The sequence below is a fragment of the Alligator mississippiensis genome, chromosome 8 (genome assembly GCF_030867095.1).
Source record: "Alligator mississippiensis isolate rAllMis1 chromosome 8, rAllMis1, whole genome shotgun sequence".
NCBI classification, from domain to species: Eukaryota; Metazoa; Chordata; order Crocodylia; family Alligatoridae; genus Alligator; species Alligator mississippiensis.
The window spans coordinates 36,645,781-36,663,891 of NC_081831.1; the positions used below are offsets into that span (position 1 = coordinate 36,645,781).

The 18,111-nt window shown below is 47.5% G+C and overlaps 1 protein-coding gene across 1 annotated transcript; it reads left to right on the forward strand.

Moving 5' to 3' along the window:
* The first annotated feature begins 6,437 nt into the window (after window positions 1-6,437).
* On the forward strand, window positions 6,438-15,854 carry FUNDC2 (FUN14 domain containing 2). Its single transcript, XM_006261438.4, has 5 exons — window positions 6,438-6,532; window positions 8,712-8,862; window positions 9,623-9,698; window positions 11,154-11,288; window positions 12,084-15,854. The coding sequence occupies exons 1-5, from the start codon at window positions 6,517-6,519 to the stop codon at window positions 12,159-12,161; spliced, it is 456 nt and encodes a 151-aa protein (XP_006261500.1). The 5' UTR covers window positions 6,438-6,516; the 3' UTR covers window positions 12,162-15,854.
* Window positions 15,855-18,111: the final 2,257 nt, after the last annotated feature.

An 18,111-nucleotide genomic window follows, 5' to 3' on the forward strand; every position in this document is an offset into this window, starting at 1 on the left:
TTGCCCACACCCCCAGGAAGGCTGTGGGGGCTGTGCCGGAGTCCTCCCGGGAGTGCTTGCCCCTAATCTGCCTGCCGGATCACAGGAGCTGGGTGCTGCTGCCTGGGGCCAGTGGCAGCACCCATCTTCCTGGTGCTGGTCACAGCTCCCAGCTCTTGTCATCTGGCAGGCAGATCAGGGGCACGCACCCCCGCAAGGACTCAGGGACAGCCCCCACAGCCCTCTGCGGGGTGCGTGTGAGCCCCCAGCCTGCCTGTCTGTCGCATTTTATGATTCCCCCCCATACCCCATGGCCAAAACAGTGAAACAGTTTCGACAAAACAAAATGGAACAAAACTTGAAACAAAACATTGTTCTGTCAAAACATCGGAACAGAAATCAAAGTGGAACGATGCTGTTTTGCACAGCCCTAGAGTAGGACATATGCAGCAGCAATCCTTCAGCAGTTACACGTACATGTATATTTTTTCTCTATATAGTGGCAAGGCGCCACCTAGATGTAGAAATAAGCATTGTCTGTTAAGGCCCTCGGTTCAGTTTTTTAAGCAGCAGGACTTGACTACAATACTGAGTATTGTACCAAAGCATGAAACAATAAAAACAATGTAAAAATGATCTCCAAATCCACATTTTCTGCTTTCCATTGCTGTATGCAATGAACCTTCCATAGGGGAGAGTAGGCTGCAGGCTGGGATTCCTCTCCTTTTCCTTCCTCCACTCTTTCTTCTAAAGGAGCAGTAGTCTCAAGTTGCAGCAAGGGAATTTTAGGTTACGTATTAGGCAAAACTTTCTCACTGGGAGGGTAGTAAAGCACTACAACAGGCTACCCAGAGACGTGGTGGAATCTCCATCCTTAGAGGATTTTAAGACCCAGATCGACAAAGCTGGGCTCGGATGATCTAGTTGAGGATGATCCAATGATCCTGCTTCAAGCAGGGGGTTGGTCCGTGATTCTCTGCTTTAAGGGCAAGATGAGAATTAGGGCAATTCCAATAGTTAAATTTGTTTTTGCTTTGATCTTAAACTGAACAATATAGTGCTATCCCCTAGCATTAATATGTAAAGCTTCTTGTTTCTGTTTAACTAGAGAAAAATATGCTATATGTGATGATGCACCACACTATCTGCACCCTTTTCAAAATCCCAGATCATTGCATGGATCCAGAACTAAAGCCTTACTCTGGGCTTGTGCTGAAGAATGTTTGCAGTCAATCTAGCTGTAAACAGGTACCTGGTGATTTGAGTTTGGGAGTCAAATGTGAGGCTAGACACATCACTATGTGTTTTTAAACCAAAGGTGGGCAAAATAGAGCCCACCGGCCAGATTCAACTCCAGACAATTTCATCTGACCTGTGGGCTCCCACCAATTAATTGTACCTCACCCAGTCCATGCACCTTGCTCCCAACCCCCTGTGTGGAAGAGCACGGCCCAGTCAGCGCACAGCTTCCAGGTGGGGCTGCTGCTACCACTGCTGCAGCCACTAGGGACCTGCTTAGCTTCCTCCTTGTCCAGCAGCTCCTCCTCATCTCCCTGCTGCAGTGCTCACTCTAGGCAGCAGGTAGGGAAGCAGCAGGGGTGGGCGGTGGTGCAGCTGGGCAGGCAGTGTGGGGCTGGGGCTGGGGCTGATGGGAGTGCGGAACTTGGGTGGGCACAGTGTGGGTGTGGGGGAGGGCAGGGAGGTGTCAGGACCCCTCTACACATTCCCCTCCATGGCACACAACCCCCACTGCTGGCAGCAGCAGCAGGTGGTGGGCCCTCTAGGAGTTCGCAGCCCGCACAGGCACCGCTGCCCGGCAGTGTGTGGCTGCGGGCAGAGCTACATGTGGCAGCAAGAAGTGTAGCAGGCCAGCCCGCCTCTATCATGCAGGGCTCCCTGCAGTGCATGTGCAGCTCCCAGCACTCGCACGCAACTGGGGAGAAGTCCTACACGTTGGAGTCGGCTGCCTTCCCCACTCCCTGCTGCCACATGCAGGTCCCAGGACTCACCCAGAGGCAGAGAGCAGGTGTAGACAATGGAAGGCTGGGGCTAATGATGCAGAGGTGACAGGGCAAGTGACAGGGCAGAAGGCTGCAGGACAGCCTGGCCACAGGCTCTGGGCACATGCAGCAGGGGACGGGAGGGGTGCACAGACAGACATGCAGCTGGAGCCTGCAGCAGCCTGGCAGTGTGTACTTCACTGTCCACCACAGCAGGTAAGTCTGTCGTGGGGAAGGGACATGGGGTGGTAGTGCAGATCGAGGCCCCCCCACAGTGAGGAAGTGGGGCAGAGGCAGGGATTAATGGAGCTCCAGGGCCAGGGTGGGTCGTGGGATGCTTAGAACCTAGGCAGCTCCCCCAGGCCCAGGGGGTGGGGGTGGGGAAGGTCTTGTGCTACTTTATGCACCTTGGCGGAGGCCCAGGGGGCACATGCCCCCGATTTGTGTGCAGGGCGGAGGTGGCTGCCACTGTGGGCTGGGCTCTGCACCACTCCCAGGGCAGCAGCAGCAGCGGGTCACAGAGCCCAGTCTGCAGTGCCAGCCGTCTCTGCCCTGCACACAGATCTAAGGGGCGTGTGCCCCCTCGGCCTCTGCCAGGGTGCCCACAGTGGCACTAGCCCCTGGATGAGCCGCTTGAGCTCCAAGTGTTCCGCGGTCCTGGAGCCCCATTCACCCCGGCCCCTGCCTCTTCCCCACTTCCTCCTTCACCATGGGGGCCTTGATCTACCTCCTCATGCCCCTTCCCCACAACAGACTTACCTGCTGGGGGGTGGACACGTGCGTACACAAGCATGCACACGCTCAGCCCCCCAAATAATGCTTTCTCCCTCCGCCTATGGGGATGGTGCTCCCTTCCACTTCTGGCAGAGTCCTGGGACCTGGCTGTGGCAGCAGGAAGCAGGGAAAGCAACCAGCTCCATTGCACAGGACTTCCCCCAGTGGCATGTGAGTGCCGAGAGTTGCACGTGTGCTGCCGGGAGCTCTGCCTGATAGATGCAGATTAGCCTGGCTGCACTCCTTACTGCCATGTGCAGCTCTGGCTGGAGCTGTGTACCACTGGGTGGCAGTGGCTGTGCAGGCCGCTAGCACCCTGAGAGCCTGCCACATATTGCTACTACTGCCGGCAGGAGCTGTATGCCATGGGGAGGTGTGTGGGGGCTTCCCACACTCCCTCACACCCCAGAAACACCACACGTCTGTACCCTTTCCCCACATATACACCCCCCCCCGCAACATCCCCTACATCCCCCCACACAGCCATAACCCCTCACAAACACCCCACACACAATATATAAGAGTAACACTTTATTTTTAGCTGGTATGCAATCATCTTTATCTATACTGCACAAACATACATAAAAATAAAAAGTATTTTTTTAAAATGTTAGAATGTTATTGTAGATGCTGCAGGGGTGTAGTTGTAGCCATGTTGGTCTAAGGATATAGGCAGACAAGGTTCCTTGGGTGAATTTGATATCTTTTATTAGACCAACCTATGCTTGGCTTTTAATACATGATTTGGTTTCTTTATGGTTCCAAGATGGCAACCCTCCAAAAGTCATCATTCTGAGGCAGGAGGACAGATTTCTGATGGGAGAGGTCGAGGGTTAGGGGCAGAACTTCTGGCCCAAAGTGGCAACCAGTAGGGCTGTGTGAAACTTCAGCAGCTGTTTCGTTTCAGAAGTGCTTCAGCATCTGAAACACCAAATCCGAATCAGAACAGAAGGCTCTGAAACATCTCCAAAATGAAAAGGAACCATCTGAAACATTCTGGAATGTTTGGGATGTTTTGGAGGCGGGCTTGCGGGGAAACAAACTCAGAAGATGGTGTGCCTCTGCCTGCTGAGGAGGGTTATATGGCAGGATTCCCACCTGCACCCCAGAAATGAGGGGGTAGTGTAGGGTGGGATCATTTTGAGGAGGCAGATGATTCCACATATGCTATCTGCCTGCACTGCCGATGCAAGACCAGCTGAGAAACACTTCAGCACCATGGGGTACCATCCCCTTGCCCTTGCTCCTCAGTTTGGCACCAGCAGGAGCATGCCTGAAGGGAAGTCCCCTTCTTGTTCCAAAGCCCCCATCCCCCCAAAGCAGAGCCAGACCACCCTGGGAAAAAGGGGGGCACGTTGCAAGGGCGAGCGAGATCACCCAGAGCATTGGGGAGATGCTTGCTCTGGATGGCCAGCCCTTCTCCTTAGTTGAGCGTCAGGGTTCAGGAGGCTCATGGTGCTCATGGCCCCATCATACTGTGCACTTGCACACACCACTTCCAGCAGGATGGTGGTGCCCTCCCTGTATGAGGTATGCAGGGAGTACTTGAGGGAGGAGCTGCCCAAGGCAGGTCCACAGGTGGCCTTATACTTCACCTTAGACATCTGGAGCAGCCAGGGTGGAGATCATGCCTACCTCTCCCTCACAGGGCACTGGTGCGACCAGTCAGGCGATCAGTGGGCTCGCCTTCAAGCTGAGGTGATGGATGAGAACCACACAGCAACCGAGATCATGGGGGCCATGAACCATTTGGTGCAGGGGTGGCTCGGTGGGCAGAGCGAGCTCACCCGCAGGTTCATAGTCACTGACAACGGAGGCCAATATGGCCAAGGCAGTCTGTGATGCCAACTTTGCTGGCATCCACCTGTGTGGCACACAAGTTCCACTTTATAGTCAGGGATGCCTTGGAGGGGGACAGGGCTGCCAGTGACAGCACCGTCACAACCAGCCAGCTCATTTCAAAATCAGGAAGGTGACAGGCTACTTCCACCACAGCATCAAGGGGGCAAGATGGTGCAAGACAAACAGGCAGAGCTGAGCATCCCGCAGCACAAACCATGTCACTTTTACTGCTACACCCCCCTTCTCCCCACAGCCTGTCCCTCACCCCAACACCTCAATTTACATTTTCACTAACGGGCTTTCTTGCCTGCATTGTATGTCAGCCTCTGGCTTTTTTGCTATTCCTTCCATCCAGTAAGAGCACACACACACACCAACTGCAGATGCTTCCTCTGCCTGATGAAGGGTTTTTAAACCTGAAAGTTTGCTAAGATATATTTCTCCAACTATTCGGTTGGTCTAATAAAAGATATCAGAGGTACCCTCAACTGGCCTGTGCCAGAGCCAGGACCCAAAGGGGGGTCAAAGGGCCAGGGGCCCACCACGAGGGATGCCCAGAGCAAGAGGCTTGGGATTCTGACTGGCCTGAAGGTGGGGCCAGGGTCTAAGGGGGAGTCAAAGGTCCCAGAGAGGGGACCACAGCTGGAGGGGGTGAAGGATGCAATCTGCGCGGCATGGGCCACAGTGTTAGGGGAGGTACATGTGGAATGGATGTCACCCAAAGACACCTGGGCGCAGCCTCCTGCCTGGGAAACATCTGAATCAGTTTTCCATCAAGGCATGGCAGGAAAAAGAGGGGTAGGCAGTTGGCCCAGAAACAGGTAGGCGGGCAGAGATCTAACCGTCACCGGGAAGGCCCCCTGTTACAGGCTACCACCCCTGCTGGTTTGATCCTGCTGCACCTTAACACGCACAAAGTCACACGTCACGAGTTTTGCTTTGAACAGTTTGAGGTGCAGTTTCACAGAAACCCCTGCACTTATCTCCTTGAATCCCAGCAGGCTTCATGCCCCAAGAAGGGGCTACCATCCCTGCTGTTTTCATCTGAATCAGACAAGAAATGACAGAGCTACAGGCATTTTAGTAATTCCACATTATAGCCTATGGCCAAATCACCGAAACAGCGTTGAAACTCCGAAACAGGTTTAGCCGAATTGAAACAGAACAGCGATCTGAAACACTGAATCCAATCCCTGTCCCTCTGAAACTGCCAAATCTGAAACCGAATCAAAACAGCTGTTTTGCACAACCCCAGCAACCAGGGGGCGGGGCACCAGCCAAGGGGCGGAGCTACCGCTGCGGCCTGAACAGCTCGCCAAAACTCATTAAGCGGCCTCCAGACAAAATAACTGCCCGCCCCTATTTTAAACGCACACGCTGGTGCCTGCTGGTGTTGGAGCGGGCAGCCACAGCAAAGCCTCTGGCAGCAGCAGGCGGCGAGTCTCAGGGCAGCCAACTGGGGCGTCCCTCCTGCCAGCCCAGACGAAGTGCCATGTGCAGGCCTGCGCCAGCCCAGTGCGGGAGTCCGACCTGCAGCAGGGGCGAGGCCGTCTGGCCCTGGGCCCATCCCCGGAGCTTCCTCCTCGGCTGTCCTAGGCCCAGCGTGACGCCCCCGGCAGCAGAAGACCGGGCGGCCGCAGACCCCTTCCTGCCAAGCCCTGTCCCCGCCCCCGCCGCGTCACGCGCAAGTGGGGACCAGGCCTCATGGTCACGTGCTGAGCATAATGGGCGGGGCTGACTCAAAGTCACGTGCCGGGGGAGGGTCTGTGTGACGTAGTGTGTCACAGGCCTCACGTGCAGGGGCCGGCGCGAGGAAGAGTCTGGGGCCGAAGAGGAGGGGGACGGTGTCACGTGGGGGGCCGCGCCTGCGCACTGCTAGTCGGGTGGCGGGGAGCGGAGCGGAGCGGAGCGAGGCCGGGCCATGGCGGCGGGCGGAGGTGAGTATCTGTGACGGGACCGGCCCGACCCCGCCTGGCGCCCCGCAGCTGCTGGACAGGCCCCGCGCAGGAGTCCGGCGGGGCAGGGTTTGCTCCCGGGGGCCCGTGCGGGTCCGCGGTCGCGCTGCTCGGCCTCTGCCCCGCGTGTCCGTCTGGGCCGCGCAGGGCGGGAGGCGTCTCCTACCCTCCCGGCGGAGGCTCCGGGCCGCTCGCAGCAAGGGCACAAAGTAACTGCCGGGGCGCGGAGCCGCCCGGCCCGGCCCGGCCTGGCCCGGCCCGGCCCGGCGCGCTGAGCGCCTGCCTGGGTAGGAAGGTGCCGGGCACGCAGGTGTCGGCCGCCAGGGTAGCGCAGCACCCGCCCCTGCGTCCAGTTCGTGGGATAAGAAGGAGCCAGCAAGTGATGGTATTTAAAAAATAAATAAATTCGTTGTATTCCAGGTTTTTTCTTGTCTTTAACTGACTGAACTTGTAGCTGGGTTACAACTTAAGACCCAAGTAACTGGATCATCACATCTTAAATGTAATATGTAGATGTGCCTGAAATGTGTGGTGTGCTCCCATTCAAAACCTCTGAGTCTCACCACAGGCTCTGTTTAAACCCCTAGCTTCTGGGCTGAGAGAGAGGCTGTGTATGCAGCCTGAGTACGCACTTATCCCAGTTTAATGATGGCTGTCAGTGCTGGGCTATTAGCAGCCCTCAAACCAAGTCCTTTCTTTTTTGAGGCCTCCAAATAGCCCTTTGAAAGCTGTTTCCCCATTGCTGTTTCTGGTGCAGTTGATGCTCTGCATTTAAATGGCAGGACTGCATTTAACTAATGCTTGTTACAACATAAGCAATAGGCAACAAGTTCTGGTATTAAGTAAATTAACAGACCTGGATTTGAGAATGACTCTTCTATAGTCTGTACAACCTTACACGCTGCCTAAATTGATCCAGAGTCAGAATTGAAATCTGTATGTTCTCTTTTCCTGTTTTATCATTCTTAACATCTCTTCATTGGGAGGAAGGGGAATGGGAGTTGGCCTTTTTATAGTGCTCTGTAGAAAGATCCATGAGATGTACTAAAATAGTGTACCTAGGACCCAAACTCGCCAAACACCCACTTCCACTGCATGTCCTAAGATGTGAGAGCTGATGGGATCTCTTCCCAGCTGCTGTTGCCTGTGTACAGCCTGTCATCTCTCTCCTGTAGGGTTAGCAAACACTGTGTCAATCAGAGAATGTGTCTGATTCAGCATGTTGTATTATAGTTGTATAGTCTCCAGGATTTTCAGTTAACTGTTAAGTTGATGATATTTTCATTATAAATACCTTCTTGCTATAAAATAAAATCTTTGTTCCAGGATAAAACATGCATATTCATGCCAAAAAAAAAAAACCTTGTCCACTTTTAGTCCCTGTCTCTTGACTTGTGGGACCAATATTTTTTAACTTTCAGGATGCATCCTAGAAAATACTTATCTGCAAGTTAAATCTTTGGATGTAATACAGAAACACTGGATTATCATGTCAAATGCATGTCCTAGAGAGAGAGAAATCCATGTAAGAATATATTTACTAGAGCAGGGCCAGGAAATCAAAAATAGGAACTGTAGAATAGGCACTTTTAGTATTTTGGGGGCTTTTATTTTTGGGAGGTTGCCTTTTACTTTGGACGTTTTCCGAATGCAGCAAAACCTCTTTCAGAAACCTAAAATGTTATTACCATGACAGAAGCCAGTAAAAGCCATGGTAGTTTAAGCTTTCGTCACATGTTGCAGGTGGACATTACAATAGTCCACTAAACTGCAATCTGGGAAGAATTAAGAAGGGGAAATAGAGGCTGACCTTTTGGGGGTCAGTGACTTCTAGGTTAGATGGGAGGGAATAGGGTTTTTTCCCTTGGTAGAAGTATGAAATATTCTATGGGAGTTTTGAAAATTTTTTTAACATCTTTTTAAGCTGAGGTGAGCCTTACCCAGCTGTTCTTTATAAGGAGGCTCAAACAATTACTATGTACATCTCTCCAGGGCATTACCATTGACCATGCTCAAAAAGATCCCCATGTCTGTGTGCAGCTTTCTAAGAATAGCTAGTGGAAGTACATTTAAGTAGCAAATAAACTTGGTCTAGTTGCCCAGTGGTGTCACATTGCCAAACTACATGCCCTTAGGCTGACATTTATTTTCATATTCACAGGAAAGAATGAAGACTCCTACAAGGTATTGGACCTGACAGAATACACCAAGAATCAGTCTTGGTGGCGCAAGCTCTTTGCACCACATTCTGGGTCAAGTGCTGAAAAGTATAATGTAGCAACACAACTGGTGATTGGAGGAGTCACTGGATGGTAAGCTGATGATGTAGGTCAGTTTTGGTCCCAGTAGCAGCAGAGTATCTGTGTAATATGTTTGCATTGGTATGGATGGAAATTGAGTGCTAATCCTCATTGCGTTATATTTGCACATTGGTTGGATATCCCATGGAGTACAGGTATGTATGCTGGGTGGTAAAGGCTTAGCCTTTCGAAAGTGGAGGAAAATTAGATTTGACTCCACATCTTTAGGCATGTTGTTTTCAATCATGTTAGTTTTTCCATAGATTTTTTTAAGGTCTGGAGGAACAATTATGGTCTCCTAATCTGCCCTCCTCCATTTTACAGTCCAGAGAACGTCATGCAATTATTCACACACATTTTTGAAGCATAAAAATATATTTTTAAAAGATACAGGAAACAAGGATTTTTGGACCTTTCTTATTGAACCAGCTGTGTGGCTGGGATAGACCTAGAAAAGCTTTCAGGTATCACAGTACCCTTCCTCAGGTCTCTGGGAAAGAAGCAGGTCTTGTTTCCATGGGAAATAAAAGAATAAAACATCATGAGTCCCTCAGAACTGACTGTTTTGTGTAAAAGCCCACATTTCTTCTTTTTCTTCAGTACTAAATTGACTTTCCTCCTTTTAGGTAAAGAGCTTCTAATAGGAGAGGAACTGTATGCAAAGTCCAACTACTTACTGCCTAAGGGTGGAGCATCTTTGGACAATTAAATTAATTATGTGTTTGGGGGTATGTAAGTTTATTTTCCTGACATGACCTTTTTTGATTTGTAGGTGTACTGGCTTTATCTTCCAGAAAGTTGGAAAGCTGGCAGCGACAGCAGTGGGAGGTGGCTTTTTCCTACTTCAGGTGGGCATGAGTGATCAGGATGTTGTGAAAACTGTTCTCTCTCTAAGGGAGAGAATAGTTAGGGAACTAGCCTGGACTCAGGAGATATAGCATTAATTCTCTGCTTTGCAGGGGGAAGTTATAAGCAAGCCAACATACTCAAAAGTAATTAGGCACCTAACTCCCATTGAAACAGATTATTATAGCACAAGGGTGTTGAGAAAAATACACTGGAGATTGGGAGGTACTTGGTTACTATGGTAATGAGTTTATATAAGAATCTTATATAAAATGTGATGAATCATAGTGGGTAAGTCTTCTCCCCTCTGAATAGCTGCAGCTGAGTCAGATCCATAGTCCTGTAAAGCTGATGACTCTTTACATCCATGCTAACCTATGGTTTTGCACAAATAATTGTCCCACCATGAGCAATGCCTTCATTCAGATGCCAGAGCAGACCTCTCTTCTAGAGTGACTGCAGCAGGAACAGTGTGCTCTGCACTGAGGGTTAGATGAAAGCCATGTTTTCCTTAACAGTGACTTCTAGCAAAAGTTGATCAGAGACATAATCCTGTAGCCGGGCTTAATTGGGCTGTAATAAAGTCCTTTTGAGGTTGGAATCCTTTGGAGTCTGGTCAGGACAGAGAGAACCCTCTATTAATTTATTTGAGGAGAAGAGAGGAAAATTGCAGAGCAGCAAAATTAATCCTTTGTATTTTCTTGGCCTATGCCACTCTTGGATTTTAAAAATCCTATTCTCCTAAAGGAGAAGGAAGTGTCCTGTACTGTTTTGCTAGCTTAGCAAACCTACATTATACTAGCCTGCGAGTGACTAGATCCCATCCAACAATTATTCATTCGTTTAATAATAGTACTTGGATCATGTTGCTTAGTTCCCCTCAATCCACGAGTCTTTATCCCAAAATGTAGATGTCTCCCCAAATACCCTGTTTAGATCAGATAGTATTTCACTGCTAGACTACCATGGCAGATCAAAATACTTCCACAGGAACAACCTATTAATAAACCATAGCCTTCCACAGCAGCAGGAGAGATGGAACATGAAACTTGTAGAGCCTCCAAATTTAACAGATATAATAATAGTGAGGGTGAGGGAATACAATTGGCTCCAGCTTTATATTGCAGAAGAGAGAGGTTGAAAGAGCTTGTCTTTAACAGCGTGCTCTGCTTAACAATTTCCATTAGAGAACTCTAGCAGGATCTTTCAGCAAGCTGTATAAAAAAGTGGGTGGAATTTTATGTAATGTTAGTGTTCGATTCCTGTTCAGTTTCTTGTTCTTTTAGCTTATCTGTGTTCTGTCTCTATTGCCTAGTGTTGTAGAAGAGCTTATATATCTAAGAGTGGCAGGATGGCTCCTCCTAGGGTTGTTGAAGGAGCTGCTTTGTTTGGGAAAGGGAGAGGAGGTCAAGAAGTTCTGGGTCACTTAAGTTTCTTGCCATCCCTCACAAATGTAGATTGCAAATCACAAGGGCTACATCAAAGTGGACTGGAAGCTAGTTGAGCGGGATGTGAACAAAGCCAAGCAGCAACTGAAATTTCACAGCAGTGGCACCCCACTGATCCCAGAAACTAAAAGCAGAGCTGATGAGGTGAGAACATTTTTTCTTCCCTTTTTCTTAGTTTGTGAATTTGTGTACATGCCCTCCATCCAGCACAAGGAGAGGGATATTAGTAATAACTTTTGGTGTTCTTGGGATAGATGTGTAGATGAGGTGTTAAGAGTAGTTGCACAGTAGTAACCCTGGGTGATGAGCAAAGCTGCTAGAGTCTGTGAAATGGCCAAGATGGCTTCCAAACAGGGTTATGACATATACTACCTGACACCAAACCCCTAGGTTACAGGTGGAACTCCTGGAATGCATAGACTGCAGGGAAGGGTCTTCCTAGAGTGATAAAGATAGCTGTGCAGATATTACAGAATAAAAGCACATCTAACATGCTAGCCTCCCTCTACCCTCTGACCTAATTTGTGCATAGAGACCCTGTGGAAGCTTTTTGTCTATGTACCTCATAATCTTAGATCCTTGACTATTTAATTTTGATAAGGCTGTAAACATTTGAAGCAGCTAACATCTCTGGTCCAACTCAGCTCTGCTGGTCAGTATGCCTGGACTATGTTGGAATCTCACCTGTGCATGAATAATAAACAGAGTAGGAAGGACTTCTTTTGAGAGAGGTCATTGCTTCACCTCCCTTGAAAAGTGAGCCCAGCAATAAACTGGGTCACTAGCTATTAATTTTGGCCATTAGTTGGACTAAGTAAAGGTACATGCAGTCTGATGAGCTGGCATGTAGTGGAACAACTGGTGGAAGGGAATGGTACTTATCACATGCAGGTGACTGGCTCTAGCATGCTGTCTGTTCTCCCTTTCTTCCCTGCCCAGGTTATCACGTTTCTGAAGAAGAATGTTATCCTGACTGGAGGGTTTGCTGGTGGATTCCTGCTTGGAATGGCTTCCTAGAAACTGCATATAACTGCCTCAGTGTCCCTTCATGCCCAGCCTCTCCTGCACTCCTCTCCACTTCCAACTAGGAAAAGAGTGGGTTTTGCCAACTGACTTGGCTTCCTCAGGTCTTACTTCATCTCCCTGGGTTTCAGCCCCTGCTTTCTGTAACATTGCCACACATTTTCCTCCCTTTTTTTCCCCCCTTGTGTCTGAGCTCTCTTGATGTAGAGCTCCATTGGTGCATCTGAACTTGCAGGTAAAAAGCTCATGAACCTCAGCATTAGCTTGTCAGTTTGATTCTTTTCCTTACCTGGCAAATCCCACCACAGATTTCTAGGTCAGGTGCAGTGCCATACATAGATGACAATGGGAATCTGAAAGCAGGTGCAAGGACTGACAGCTTTAAACTTCTGTCTCCCAGCACTACTAGCAGTTCTGTATCCTCTGTTCTCTAGTAACTGAAAAGCCCTTGCTTCCAGCTGTAAGGGGACAAAGGAAACGTTGCCTGAAATCATCATATGCTTGGCTATTCGTGGATGGAAATAGAATTACAAAAGGGTAAGTCAGACCATGCTCTGAAGTGGGCACCACTGTTTGTTTGGAAAACAGCTGAGTCAGTGGCAGATGGTGGTTGAGTAAGTATACCTGCCGGTTTGTTTAGAAGTACTCTAGCAGACTGGTTCTTCTGTCTTTGCCCCTTTTTAGGCCCTTGCCATTAAACTACTCACAGATGGCTCCTTGGCATCATCTCTACTGGTATTTATACTGGAAATGCAGCATTGGCACTGCAGATGGAAATTCTGAGTGTACATATGACTGACTCTTCCTGATCCTTTATTGTGGGTTTTGAAAGTCATTGAGCTTCCTACCACTTATAATGCTTTCTTTTTCTTCACTGTCTACTTTATGGCTGGCTCAGCTTGTGAACTTGACACCATACAGAATGCCTGAACTGTTTGTATGTGACTGCCAAGACCAGCTCCATCTTCCCTGGCACACTTGTGTTGTGGCAGTTACTGTAACATGCACATTGGTCAGACTGACTTTTAGGGGACTGCAGCCTCTATTTGGGGGCATTGTGGAATTACAACTACCTGTAGGTGTGCAGGGCACAAGGAATACGAGCTATCTGGGATATATTGTAGTCTTCCAGGATTCCAGTTTTTCAGTGTATGCAGCAGTGTTGGTGTCTCAGACTGACTAAAATTGCTCTAAATACAGAAAACCATTTATCTTCCTTTGAGCGTTCTACCTACTAAGAACTGGATAGATGGAGCTTGTGAAAGTATGAACTTTTCAGTTTGCCTACCAGCCAGCTGCACTTGAGTGACAGCCACCTTAAAACATGGTGATCAGCTCCCTGTAGCATGTATATTTACTAAGTAGTATTTGACATATGATCTAATAAATCATAAGAATCTGTGCTTTAAAAAATTCTTGGTTTATATGGTGAGAGATTCATACGTAGGCTTTTTAAACTGAGACTGGAACTGGCATAGATTATGAGAGCTACTGCTTGGAGCAGCTATTCTAAAACAGCCCAGTTTGCCTCCCTCTCTGGAGAAGTGGGGAGGGGGGGAAGGATGCTTGTTCCTTTCTAAACTAGATACTGGGTTGTGGAAAACCAAGTCACCATCTCTAAATTGTTGCAAAAATAACTCTGCTTTACTTTAAGCCTTTTATAGCTTCTCCTCCTTCCTGGGTTCTGCTTGATTCTTTTACTGTTCCAGAAACAAGTGTCTGGGTGAAAGTAGTCTCCCTCCGTTTGTTTAATTCCTGCACCTGCAGAACAACTCCAGCATACCCTGGGTTGTAATGCGGGTTGGAGGCAGGGTCAGCTTGGCTGGGGAAGGTAGGCCTAGTGTTGCCAAGGCCTGAATTGATCTCTAACCTACAAGAGAAAAAGAAAAAAAAGTGTTAAAAATAACTTGGAGATCCAGTCAGCATTTGCTAGCACTGGGCCTTTGTCTCCCTGCCCCAGTCCCTTTTGAATCAATAGCCTGGAAGGCAAGGGGCTTGTTGGCTCTGTGGTTCAGATGACAGTAATTAGCTGTTCTGGCTGAGGGTGGGTTACTTATTCAAAACCTGTTCCCACTTGCCATTAAAATCCCAGGAAGTGAACTGTGTGTGTGGTCAGACACTTCTGAATGTAGTGTGTGGCACAAAGATGCACTTTATTTGTTCTGCTGCAATAACTCTGTTTAGCTAGCTCTTGACCTAGCTGGAAACAGGGTATTTACCCAAAGGAAAAATGCTGGGGGCCCTGAGTGCTCTCTTAGAGCTATGGTAGCTTGATGACTACAGTATTTTTTTTTTATGAAAGCACCTGATATATTTAAATTGTTTCTCTCTCAATTTCTCCATCATAATAAGTTCAGCAACTCAGTTCCATCTGATTAACCTTCCTTGCCTTCCTGATCCAATAGTGGAGATCAGGAGAAACATTCCTTTAGTCAGAGAATAGAGGAGAAATTCCTGCTACGTATCAGTAGCAGGGTAGGAAACACTAGGCTCATACCACGTGGCAGATAATGTACAGTCAAAAGCTATAGCCATCACACAACATAGTGATATAAGTTCACAGTAAATCTTTGTATGTTAGAGAGCAGGATAAATAGCTGCTATGTTGGGAAAAGGGCTTCATGCTGATGAATTTATAAAATATGCAATCCAGGGAGCTCCTGTTGCTACAAGAAAATACCTGTACTTCTGCCTGCTGTGCTGGCTAACAAAATTTCTTTCTAAGAGACTTCTCTCTTCAAAGCTTTCTCCAAAGACAATGCTGAATAGACACACATGCACATGCGTGCACGCACACTTTGGGAGGCCCAGTTTTAGGATGATGGCTGTAAATTAATCAAAACTTCTGGCCTAGTGCCTAGCCAACTTATCAATTGGAAGCTTGGCAGTGAACTTTGTTCATGTGGTTATAAAACCTGAGAAGTCTCTTGTTTCACTGTCCCCTTCTCCAGCTGCTGTCATGTTCCTCCTCAGGTATGAAAGATTGCTAAATATAGGAAATAAGTGCTGCTGATGTATTGTGCCAGTCTAAGAAACGAGCACATTCTTATTAGGCCTTAGAGCTATTTCTAGTAGCAACTTCCTGCCTATAGGAATACCAGCCTTTCAGATGTTATTCTAGGCAAAAGGCTAATGAATCTAATAAGGAATATATTGGGAATCTGTTCCGTCTTGGAGCCCCTTAAAAATAGCTGCTGTTTGACTGCAGTATTATGTATTGCTGCCATGAAACAAAGCAGCTAGTAGAGGGAGCTAAAATTTTAACTTCTCAAAACTGGTGGAGGGGATCTCAGAAGCAATCAAAGGGAGGAAACCATATTGACTTTTGATCTGAACAAGTGACTTGGAGCAAGACCAGGGACATCGGAGTTTGACACAAGAAGATTAACTATAACCGTGAGAGTGTAAAACTTCCAAACTGGAATTTCCAGGTTACATGTCACTACACTGTGTGCCAGGAGTGGAAGGCTTGTCTCTCTTTATTTTCAAATGTACAAATCTACCATGGAATTTTTTTGGATCATGTTGTGGGTGCCAAAATGAAATCCAACTCCCTGTTTTGTTTCAACTAACTTAGCACCCATTCCAGTGAGTTATAGTTTAAGAATGTATGTCTTTAAAAAAAATTTTGTATATCATCTGTAAATGCTTGTTGAAGTGATATTTTATTAAACTGTTTTGCTCTAATTATTAGTGTGGGGTCTGTTCACTTCTTGGGAACAAAAATCTTTTCCATGCCCTGCACTAGTAACCTAAGGGAGTGTAACCTAAGGAACAGCAGTGTCTTGGAGGGTCTGTAGAGGGTGAGAGAGAGACATACGTAAGTAGGAGTGAATATCTATTGAGGGCTGAACATGGAGTCCTCAGCTGTGTGCTAAATGTAACAAGAGTTAAATTGGCCTTGCACAGAACACTGCTTTGTTGCAGGTTGCAGTCACTAGGCAGTTGTGTGGGGGATTTAACTCTTATTAACTGGTAGAGGGAGTACTTCCAAATACCTTCTGCTTCATCCCCAAGCTCCTAACAAATGTCAGCTGGCAGTCTGAGAGTTTCATACAACCACCTAAGGGAGTCCTTTGAATTCAAACTTCTCTCTGACTGGGTAAATCTGGACATTAAAGGTTCATTGCCTTAACAAATCTGGTCTCCTATCTACCTTAGTGTTGATCCTCATTCAGGCAGACAGTTGATTACATGCCGAGATAGTGCCAAGGGTTCTGTCATTCCCCAAGACATGTTTGCCTCCAAGGTAAGAAATCAGAGACCTCTCTGTAAGCTTGCGCTCTCAGAGCCTCCCCACTAAAGAGCTGTTGTACAGTGCTCTGGAGAACAAACAGAAGTGGGCACAAGAGAAAGTGACTTGTCCTGAAGACTTTGTAGCGGGCATAATGAAAGCAGTCCTACCTGTAAAAGTATTTCAGACAACTGCGTTCACCACTTCTGTCCTTCTACTGGGAAACAGAACAGATATGAGTTTGCAGTGAGCAGGTTCAATGCTACTTGATTACATCATTTCTCCTGTTCTTGACCAAAAACAAAAAACTTGAACTGGATTTCTAATGCGAGCAGTTGAGAGTTGATTCTGATCACAAGCTCTGGCTATAACATCACCAAAGAGCTTCCATTAACAACTGGTGTTCAATTCTGAATTGTGAAGGTGACCCAACCTGCTGCCATCAATAAGCTACTGTTGTACTTTAAACAACAAAGAATGCTTAAAACAAGGGCTTGGCTTGCTCCAGGAATTTATTTTGTATTGTGGCATTTTTTGTAGTGAATACAAAAAGATCTGCCTCTTTCACGCTTTGATACACCCGTGTTATGTCCACAAGTAGAAAGAGCAATAAATAGGTCATATATAACTTAGATTTCATATTCAAGTCATACTGGATCACAGCACTTAGGTGCCTGCAAGCAGGATGCTGCTACACCCTCGCTTTTAGGTGCTAGGCCCCAATAGGGGAATCCAAAACCCTGAGTTAAATGCTTAGGCTTTCTGTACAGCAAAAGTGGAGCAGCAGGTGCCTCAGAGCAGCAACAATACTTATAGTTAGCCTTGAATTCTTTGCTGCACGGTGGCCCAGCTCCAACAGGAGGAGTGGAGAATACCAATACCCTCACCCAGGACAATCCAAGAACCTTGTAGTTAATGACACTCCCCTGGGAAGTGGGAAATGTGGGCTTGAACCCCTTAGGATAAACCTAACTGTCCCACCTCCTGCCCACCAACCTTCAACATGAGGATGTATAAAAAGTGGGCACAGCTGTGTCTTTCTGCCATATCTTAAAAGTAAGTGCCCCAAACTGCACATTATAGGGATCCCAAACCTGTCAGTATTAGCTGTGCTAACAACTATTGGATCAAAACCCTATAGAGGCTCAGATAGAGAAGTGCTTAGTCCCCAGCTTCTGAACAAGCATGGGTAGGAGATGGACATTGAGTGGCTCAGATTTAGACATTTCTGGGCATGCACAGAAGCAGAACTCTAGTGCCCAGGAACTTTATTGTCAAACAGAAGGGCTCCTGATTTGATGTAGCATTCTAATTTTTGGATTTAGGCACCCCAGTTCTACCCAAATCCTTTACTGGACTGCATGATGGAATTTGTGGAAGAGGGGTTCTGCAGTCCTCTGCAATTCATTGCATATTGCGCTGCTTAAGAGGTGTTTGTTCAGTTATAATGTGTTTTACACTCAACTATCTACAATCCATTTTCTACCAACTCTCCTGTTTTCTATAAAGTGACTATTGCTTTTTAAAAAAATCCCTAGTCTCGTAACAATCCCTGAAATAACATGTTTCTGCAACATCCTTACTGTCATGCAAACAAAGTTGTGCAATGTGATCCAAAAAGTAATTAACATCCCATTTAATAATGCGGGCATTGAGGCACATAGGTGAAGTGACTTATGGGCACATGCAGGGGATTATGTCAGACCTTAG

What these genes read in the sequence shown, in the direction of transcription:
- FUNDC2 (XM_006261438.4), top strand. An exon ending in GTGGCTTTTTCCTACTTCAG is followed by an intron (nt 9,699 to 11,153) that starts GTGGGCATGAGT and finishes TCACAAATGTAG; the next exon opens with ATTGCAAATCACAAGGGCTA. An exon ending in CTAAAAGCAGAGCTGATGAG is followed by an intron (nt 11,289 to 12,083) that starts GTGAGAACATTT and finishes TTCCCTGCCCAG; the next exon opens with GTTATCACGTTTCTGAAGAA.